The sequence below is a fragment of the Panicum virgatum genome, chromosome 3N (assembly GCF_016808335.1).
Source record: "Panicum virgatum strain AP13 chromosome 3N, P.virgatum_v5, whole genome shotgun sequence".
Lineage (NCBI taxonomy): Eukaryota > Viridiplantae > Streptophyta > Magnoliopsida > Poales > Poaceae > Panicum > Panicum virgatum.
Window position 1 is genome coordinate 61128057 of NC_053147.1, and position 9826 is coordinate 61137882.

Consider the following 9826-nt stretch of genomic DNA (forward strand, 5'->3'; position numbering starts at 1 on the left):
CCATTGCCGGTCCATCTGCATTTTAAATAAATCGATTTGAATTCTTTAGACGTATCGAATAAATAAAATATATCAAACCTAAATTAAACTAAATGTAACATAACATGAATAATTAAAAGATATGCAATATCTATCATACATCTTGATTAATTAAAAGGGGTACTTAATCCATTACAGAACTTAACAAAGGAGTACTATACATGAAATTTAAAAATTCGGTCAACAACACATAGGTTTTCAACCGTCCTTGCGTTGGAACGCAGAATGTTCTAACGGATTTCTTGCTGGCGCAGAATAAGATGGCGGAGCTGAAACCTCCGAGTTTGGTGGTGACGAACCGTAACGCCGCAATAAATCCTCAAGATCAAACGGAGGTTCCTCGCCCCTTGCCATGCATTCTCTATATTCTTTTTCCAAATAACGGAGCGCTGCCCTATGAAAAGCACTAGGTTTTTTGGACCGACGACCTACTCGAGTTGTGCCCTTCTCTCCAGAAGGACAACGATCACCCCCACCGGCGCCACTCCCTCCAGCTGTTGAAGCCATATTTTACTGAAAAATACCTTTATTTTCCACAAAATTATAAATTCTTACCATTACAAAGCAAAAATTATTTACTATTACAATTACAATGATCAGATTAATAACTCTTACAAATAACAATGAAATTATATAAAAAAAGACGAAATGTATCATTAATCCTCAAGAAATCTCTAATTAATTGAAAGAAATCTCTATAACTTCTAATTACTTTGACACCCTTCAGTTCCAGGAGTACACTCTTTTCAATATCCAGAAACCCTCTAGAAGAAAAATAAACCTTTATTTCTGAAAATGTATATGTCAGTAACCTCAACCCTGCGGTGATGACACTGCCTTTCGGGGGGACACGGTGCGGTACAAGGATGTCACCAATCGGCTAGTCGCAGCACCAACATTTACGATTAATAGGCACAGCACTTGGCACAGGCAGCATGCTCGTTCATATGCTCTCAGTACAACAACGGCATGCTGACTGCGTCAAATGCTGTCTTCTTATCAATCGGAAGTGCTGGTGATGCGACCAACCGATTTGCGACGTCCTTATAGCGCATCGTGTATCCCTGAAAGGTAGTGCCATCACCGTTGGATGGAGATTAACGACGTATACTTGTTTCGAAATAAAGATTTTTTTAGCTTCTAGATGGTTTCAATGTGAGCCTGATTAAATACATCACTAGAGTGTCAAAATAATCCATTCATAATACAAAAAATTCTATAATATACTCATTTCATTAATTCATTCACGAATAAAAAAATCAACTATCCACAATATGGTCATATATACAAGTACATCACATGAAGTATCTACACTCATTCTAAAAATTTCTACTATCCATATACTCATCTAAATCTAAAAGAAAATTACGCCTACATATGCAATCTAGCTAGCAAAATAATGTCCAAGAAATGAGCTAGCTACACATTTTCTCTATTTCTAAAGTATGAAATGAGCTATACAAGCCAAGGAAGAAGAGAAAAACAAGCCCCAAACCTTTAGAGCAGATGGATGGACGGGGAATCAAAGATCTTCACAAATGTGGTGAAGAAATGAGCAAAACTCCTCTATCCCGAGCCAAGAACAGAGAAAACAAGTGAGCTGAATGGCTCGGGCGGGGGGAGAGGGAAGGGGATAAGGGGCGCAAGGCCTTTTGTCCCGGTTGGAGGCACGAACCGGGACAAAAGGGGGGACTTTTGTCCCGGTTGGTGGTTCCAACCGGGACAAAAGGCTACGCGGGCCTTTTGTCCCGGTTGGAACCACCAACCGGGACAAAAGGCTCCCATTTTGTCCCGGTTGGTGTCTCCAACCGGGACAAAAGGCCCCCGTCCCCCCCGCTGGCCCGGCTAGCCGTTGGACCCGGGACAAAAGCCACCTATTGTCCCGGGCCCAAAGGCTGCCGGGACAAATGGCCAGGAACAAAGGCCTGTTTTGTAGTAGTGCTTTTATATACGTCCTTATTAACTTTATATACGACAAGGCTAATGCAATAAGGTGCATTCTCTGTACAAAATGCATTCACCCTGCAATTGCAATCGAGATACTACATCGATGGCAACACGGAGAATGACCAATTGCAACTAGACAGAACTGATTGCAACTGGGCATGAACCAGTTGCAACTGGACGTGAACTAGTTCCAACTTAGACAGACCTTGTTGCAACTACTCAAATTGACCCAGTTACAACTCAGACCGACCCGGTTGCAACTGGACACAATCCAGTTGCGACTGGAAGGGTGGGTGCATCCTCTATAAAAAGAAATGCACCCAGATACGTATCAAAACACTACACACAGAGAGAATACATACATGTGCGATTCTACACCCTAGGTGTAGCTATACCCAACTAATTACTAAACAATTTTTCAGTAATAACCGCTGCATGCGATTACTAAACACCATTTTACTGACTATATTTCAGTAATTTAGTAACTCGGTTCAATAATTTCTGATCATTTCGGTCAGTAATTTGACTGCTGGGTGTCGAATAAAAGCTACACCTAAGGTATAGTATTACCCGTGTGTGTGTGCGCGCGCGCGCCGCCATTGGGGATTAAGTTTAAGAACTAACTCTAATTCCTTCTTCTCTATGTAATAGGGAGCTCAAAGACTAACAAATCAAACCGTAGGAGACATTACGTTAACATGTTTGCATGGTAGAAGTAAACTAATAAGATGGGTAGGCTACATGTAGTGATATAAAATTGCAGCATGTACAGAATCAGCACATTATTCACATATGTTTGCTAAATTCACACTTTCAACCAACACGGGAAAAAATTATTAAGGAAATAGATTGATAGTATTACCAGCGATGATCCAGACGTAGGTCGCTAACCACGTCACCAGCAGCACTTCTTAACGCCCTCATTTTTGCGACAGATCGACAGGTGTCTACTACTTGAGTTTGTTTTATTTTGAGATTGAGGTCATGCGGATGGCTTCAACTTTGACAAAATTTGTAGTTCACGAGGATGTAGTAAGTGTTATATATAAAAGGCATGGAAAGCATGTAGGCCTTTCAGGATGGACGTGCATTTGACAACTTTCATACATACTCAATTCCTTGCTTGGGTTAGACCGAACGATCTGAGGCATGGAAAGCATATGTAGGCCTTTCAGGATGGACATGCATTTGACAACTTTCATACACACACAATTCCTTGCTTGGGTTAGACCGAACGAAATGAATATTAGTTTATTCCAAGAGTGACATCTATGCAACACTGGCTTTTGCATTGTCGCAATGGAATTATTTATGATTGAAAGATGCAATGGTGAGAGGAAGCAGCTATCTAGGCATTCAGGTAAAAAGCAAAGAACTGATGCTCAGTTAAGATGTACCTGACAAAATTTGTCTGTGGTGGGAACAACAGCACACAACCTGTCAAGAGTTAAAGACAAAGATGAGGCAGTAATAAGTACTATTTTACAAATTCATTGTACGAGCATCTCCAACAATTTGGTAAATGGAGTTGGCATCCTTAATTTTTGGCAAAAACACTTAAAACACCCCTCCAACAGTTTGGCAAACGACTTGGCAAAATATGGCAATTTGGCAAAAACCCTCCCTCACCGCCCATATATGGCAAATTAGGAAAGGGCTTGGTAAATCCTCTCCCTGCTTGCATGCTGCGTACTGACCACGAAAATAAAGTCTTCTCCCTGCTTGCATGCTGTCTATTGTCTTTTTTTCTATTTTGCCAAGTCTGAAATTGCAAATTATTGGAGATCGAACTATTTTTTACATGACAAATAGTTTTGAGAGTTGGCAAATTACAATATTTGCCAAGTAGAATATGACAAGCTTTTAGAAATGCTTAATCAGTCGCATGTGTTAGTATTTTGCGGAAGAGAGAAAATGATGAATCATGTAGATACGCGAAAACGAAGTGCCGAATCCCCTTGAATAACCTCCTGGTACGTTGGCCGTGTACGTGCAGCAAAATAACTCCACCTGAATAGTGATCTAGAATACTCCTCGGTCGCGTGCGTGAGAAAGATTAACTGCTGCTTTGTTTCTCTCCACTTTCTTTTATTGAGTAAAATGCACCGTCGGTCTCTGAACTTAGCAGTGTGTGTCATCTGAATCTCTAAATTTCTAAAATGCATATTTGGATCTCCAAACTTGTTAATTGGTTTACCAAGGTCCAAATCACTGTTACCCTTGTTAAACCACCAGCGTGGCAAGCTCATTGAAAGCTGACTAAAATTTGATTTTTTTTTTCTCCATGCGGGACTTATGGACCAACAGCAATAAAATTGCATTCAAAAAGAAAAACCCTATTTCTCCAGTTAATGTGTTACTTACAATTGACGTGCTGCAGCAGAGATGTGGAGGGCCGCAAGATGATGAAGACAATCAAAGCGTCTGATGGGTGATTGGGTTCGGGACTTGGTGGCAGCGACTGGACAGCGAGAGGCTCCGGATTCCTTCATGTGACGGTTTTTTTCTTCTAGTTTTGGTCTGTGATTTCCATGCTTGGGTAATCCCCTGTTTCTTTTGTGCTTTCACTGTAAGCTGGAGTCCGAAGCGATAGTTTGGTACGCAACTTTGCAATTTGCTTTCTATAAAAGCAGGAAGGTTTCTGGTTAAAAAAACATGTTGCAGAGACCTCAAGGCCGCGTGCATGGAGTTCTTGGCTCGGCCCGGGAATTTGAAGGCGGCCATGGAGACTGAAGGCTACTAGAAGGTCAAAGCAATAATTAATCTGACCTGGATGAGTGACCACAAATGACGAACGCCATGCTTATTTCGTTTTTATCCGGGCATCAATTAGTGACTTGGTGTATAATGCTTTTAGTTCCCTGCTAGACCCTTACCAAGCCTAGACATTGCTTATCAGAGTTGCAGAGATCAAGTTTCTGAAACTGAAATGGACAGGGTACGGCATGATGCATTGCCCCCAACAGTTAGTCCCTGCTGAATCGCCCTACCAAAAAATTGAGAGAGAAAAAGTAGACAGTAAGAAATGAAGAGCCCCACCATTCTTCAAGTTTAAAGTAAGCTCCTCTTCCAAGATCACACTGTAATTGAAGGAAAATCTGGCAAGATCCCAGACTTTACACTACTTCCATATGACCACATCTGTACTGCCACCATGAACCACCACTTGTCCATGACCAAGGTAAGCTAGCTTTCTATCTCTTTTGTGTGGTAAGCTAAGGTAGAAACAGGTGTATCACTGTAGCTAGCTAACTCTACTTGATGTACTGTGACACCCACTTGAACCCCTCGCCATACCCCATCTTGCGGACGATGCTGCACATGAACACCTCCAGGGGGCGGACATTGGACTCACCCAAGTTAACGTTGCCCTTGCCAGTGGTGAAGTTACTCAGCCCCATGTGGTAGCGGAGCTCCTCCTCCGACGCAGCATAAGGGATGTCGATCTTGTTGCCCAGGATCAGGAAGGGTACGGTGGCCAGAGAATCATCCGAGAGGAGGGCGTCAAGCTCCTTCTTTGATTCAGCAAACCGCTCCTTGTCGTAGGCATCCACAAGGTACACCACTGCATCCACCTGTTCAGATTGAAAAGGGGAAGGTTCAGCAAACAAATGTTGAAACTTGAAAGAGCACATGTCCTGGTCTACCAGCGTTCATGATAACCAGGTAAATTAGGAATAATAGAAGTAGCTATACTGGAATTGATCATGATAACATTTTCCATCAGTCACAGGACCATTGCATGATTTTGGTAAGATGACAACATTCCTATCTAGAAAACTGAACCAGTTGTGAAACCATTGCATGCTTCAAACCAAAGAAGTACTGCCACATATAAAGTTAGGACCTAATAAAGCTCTATTTATGGAACAATTTCCCAAACCCAAACACCATGTTAATACCCTGGACCTTCTAAGGTTGAATTTTGACATTCAAAGCCTGACATATTTGAAGTGGAGGAAACAAATTTGTTTTCTCACAAGATAATAAGTACTAGCAATCGTACCTTGTAACATAAAGAATTTGGTAATGGTGTAACTGTGAAGTCCTCTCCCTATGAAGATGCATCTAACAAGGGAAGATGCATTTAATTCATTTCTGTCAGGCACTCCTAGTTGCCTCGCATACCTAAATCTGTCATCTTCAGTCAGGAATTCACACCTTAATTTTTGGTTTGCAGGCTTTTAGTTAATTTGCAGTTTCTTATTTGTGACTTTCTCTGAACCTCATTCATCCTGTGATTGGATCCCTATCTATACCTCCTTCCACCATGAAACCTTTAAAATCCTCTGCCTCTTTACCTAGAGCAAGAAAAAAATAGATATTTCCTACCAAATTCCAGGGAACTCCATACACTAGTTCAAATGTTTTTCTATATTGGCATACAGTACTTTATAAAGCATTTCTAATATTACAGAAGAATATCCACCAATCCACTAAGCCAACTCCACCTCATAGAACAATAGAAAACTAAAAAAGGCATACAGATGAGAAGAAAAGGGTGTAAGTTGCAAGAAGGTATATGCTTGGACAAAGAAAAACAAAGAAAACCAGAAGTCCAGACTAACACAATTCAAAGATCATGGTGTCTAAAGACCATCGCAGATTTCCCATCTCCAAAAGTTCATATCTATATATATGTATCGATATATTAGATGGCTGCACCAAGGTGGCATAGCATATAGTGGTGGGCAATCGGCTACTTACAGCCCTATGCGCTAAGCTCCACTGACCAACTTGATGAAAATTTGGTAATACACAACAGGTCTTGCAAGTGGAACCAAAAGTAACGTCCAACATATTCCAATGCCTCTGATAATGACATCAACTAAAACATTTATGGCTAGAGAAGACACACAGCTACCAGTACTTGTCAATTTCAGAAACGAGCTAAAGAAGTACAAAATGGAAAAATGCTGAGATCTCCAAACATCACACCCACAGGAGAAGAACACATTATGGCAGTAATCATGAAGAAAAACAAAACAAAAGAATGAAGACAAAGGTAGGACCTTGGCATAGTAATCCTTCCACACACGGCGAGCGATCTGATGTCCTCCCAAATCAAATGCCTTAAACTTGATCTTTCCGATACTCAGCTCTTCAGAAGTTGGATATTGCGTAGGCTGATGCTGAACCAATCTCTGGCAGAAGGAACACAGATCCCCAATACAAACTTCCTCAGCATAAAAGTGTTAAAATATAAACTGAATATAATTCTCCTTTGCTATCTGCTTACTTCATGACATACAATTCTTCAGCAAGACCCAACCAGTTTTAATAACGAGAACAAACACAGAGTATTAGTTCTAAATTTGAAGTTCTTTTTTTATTTACACCTCAAAAAGTCCTTTTTTTTAGTTTTGAGCAACCTAAAGTTCAATTTCTGACAAATTGTAGATTCTCCAGATAGGCATGTCAATTGTCAACCAGATCTAAACTGAAACAAACAACCTTTCCCCATAATTTGCACCCTCGAATTCCTGAAAATCGACATGGAACCTTATGCCCAAATAACTGAAGGAAGCACAGCATTCCTCAGTAACACATGGAACCTTTGCAGTCTAGCAATCAACCTGGTATCCAGTGCTCAGAGAAAGGCTTAGGCCATATGGAAGAAGGCAACTCAGGTCCCATCATAAGTAAAAATCTCTACTTTTTCCAACTCCTCACCAATGAGGCTAGTGTTTTAAGTCGTTGTCCTTAAAGGGAAATATCCAGAGTGCTATTAGACCGAATCCAGCAAAAGTTGGGGGGCAACTGAGATATGATAGAATTGTCCTCATTCCTAAACTTAGACAGAGGGCACACTTTTGCAACGCCATGCACTTGAATAGTTGAATTACACGAGGGCTGCACTTCCAATTGTGGCATAAAAAAACACCCAGAACACTCAACCCTTCAAATGAACATCTATTGGCAGAAAACTAAAATTCGAGTGGAAACAATAGCCTTGACCCTACATAAACGGGCGCACATAGACATATATTCACGCTTAAGGCTCTGCAAATTTTATTCCAGAAACTATATAAACAATATTCCCCCTGGAACTGCACGAACTTAAGTAACACATCCGGATCCACCAGATCATCAGAAGTCCCCCATACCTCGCCGAAGTCAAAATTACGGTCGTTTCAAATCGAAACAGCACTCGAAATTCCCACAGAGCAGCGACCTTTGAGCTCAAAATAAACATCCTTTTTCCCATGGGCAGACATGGCAACCCAACCATCGAGCTCAATCCAACCATCTCCGGAAGAATTAGCACACACCAGTAGTTGGAAACAAAGGGGTAGAAAAAAAAAAGAAGTGATTTTGCCCCGACCTCGTCCTTGAGCATGTGCAGGAGCGTGGTCTTGCCGGCGTTGTCGAGGCCGAGGAAGAGGATCTTGGCCTCCTTCTGCCATAGCCCCAGCGACGCCAGCACCCCGTAGAACCAGTCCACCAGGAACATCTCCTCCCGCCCACTCGATCGCCGGACGACGCCGGCGCACTCTCCCTCCCCGCCTCCGGGTCGCCGGAGGATGAGGCGGCGGCGGCGGCAACAAGGAGGGAGGAACACTTGACGGATCTTGGCGAGGGACCCGCGGCGGAGGGCGGCGAATGGTGACGTGGCGCCCCACCCCGCCGCTGCGCAGGGAACATATGCTAGGAGGTCCCAGAGTATGACAGGTGGGGTCGGGCGCATGGTGGGACCCGGTTAACAGAGTGGGTAGGTGGTGGACTGGTGGTTGGTTGGTTTGGAAATGATACCGCGGGCGCACGCGGATTGCCGTTTGTGTACCTGTACTGTATTTGTACGTATACGTTCATGTATAAAGGTACGGTTTTCAGTTGCAGCAACTGTATCTATTTGACTTTTTTTAACATCTGCGTAGAATTGATGTAGCTCTTCATTACCCCAAAAAAAAGGTGCTTGTTTAAAAGAAAATGAGATCATATATATCCACTTTTGGTCTAAACATCATCACATCGAAAAAACATGTTTAGCATTATGGCATGAAAAACTATGGTCGGTACAAGTTCATCTTTAATGGGTAAAAGTAATGATTGGAGGTGAGCTTATTCCTCAAATTTATATACTGTACGTATTATTTTCGTTATATGAAACTAATGATGGTTTCCATAAACATAAAAATTTTACAAGACGGCACTTCTTAAAGGTATCTAGGATTGTCAACAACGAGGCTGAAAGTTGATCGGCAAGGGCAGCTTTTTGATGGCAAAAAAACTAGTAAATCTGTCGCCATCTTTCTAACTACTAAACTTTTAGTTATTATCCTTGCATCACCACACTATTACTGATGGTACTGCATTGGCGAAACCACTGCATATTCATCGGCGGCTCCAATCTCATCAGGTCATTGTCCCTTGCCAACAAGTATCATTTGGATCGTCATTCGTCAGGTTGTGTTCTTCAAGGTAATAGAAAGACAAGAACGTACAGATACCGTCTTCAAGAGCAAATAATCAAAAATTAAAAAAAAAGTCATAAATACTAATAAATAATTCCCGTTCCTTATCGGAAAAAAAAATTCCCGTGCCGATTAGCAGCACCAATACGTTTTGCAGTTATACATCTATTTGTGCTAACATCAAAATTACATTTGTACCCTTTTCAAATCCAATTCACTAGAAGACTTTTATGATTCTCCTAGTGTTGTTTACAGTTTACAGATTGCCGACACCCGACAGTAATTTGGTCTTGTTTATAATTCTTTCTAAACAGCCAGGACCCCAGCTGACTGTTCCTTTTTTTGAAAAATGTTGGCTACATTATTGTTTGATGATCTGTTTTTCTTCTCAGCCAGGAGCAGCAGGTTCAGATGTGAAACCAGGA

The 9826-nt window shown here is 41.7% G+C and overlaps 1 protein-coding gene across 1 annotated transcript; it reads right to left on the minus strand.

The window, feature by feature from the left end:
- Window positions 1-4998: 4998 nt before the first annotated feature.
- LOC120666472 (GTP-binding protein SAR1A-like) lies at window positions 4999-8689 on the minus strand. Its single transcript, XM_039946326.1, has 3 exons — window positions 8312-8689; window positions 6999-7130; window positions 4999-5561 (listed from the first exon to the last, which is right to left on the minus strand). The coding sequence occupies exons 1-3, from the start codon at window positions 8672-8674 to the stop codon at window positions 5241-5243; spliced, it is 816 nt and encodes a 271-aa protein (XP_039802260.1). The 5' UTR covers window positions 8675-8689; the 3' UTR covers window positions 4999-5240.
- Between the last annotated feature and the right edge of the window lie 1137 nt (window positions 8690-9826).

Coding starts and splice junctions, on each gene's coding strand:
- LOC120666472 (XM_039946326.1), bottom strand. CDS start 8,674: ATGCGCCCGACCCCACCTGTCATACTCTGGGACCTCCTAGCATATGTT. Junction 7,131..8,311: donor TGCACATGCTCAAGGACGAG/GTCGGGGCAAAA, acceptor TCCTTCTGCCAG/AGATTGGTTCAGCATCAGCC. Junction 5,562..6,998: donor GGAAGGATTACTATGCCAAG/GTCCTACCTTTG, acceptor CAATCTGAACAG/GTGGATGCAGTGGTGTACCT.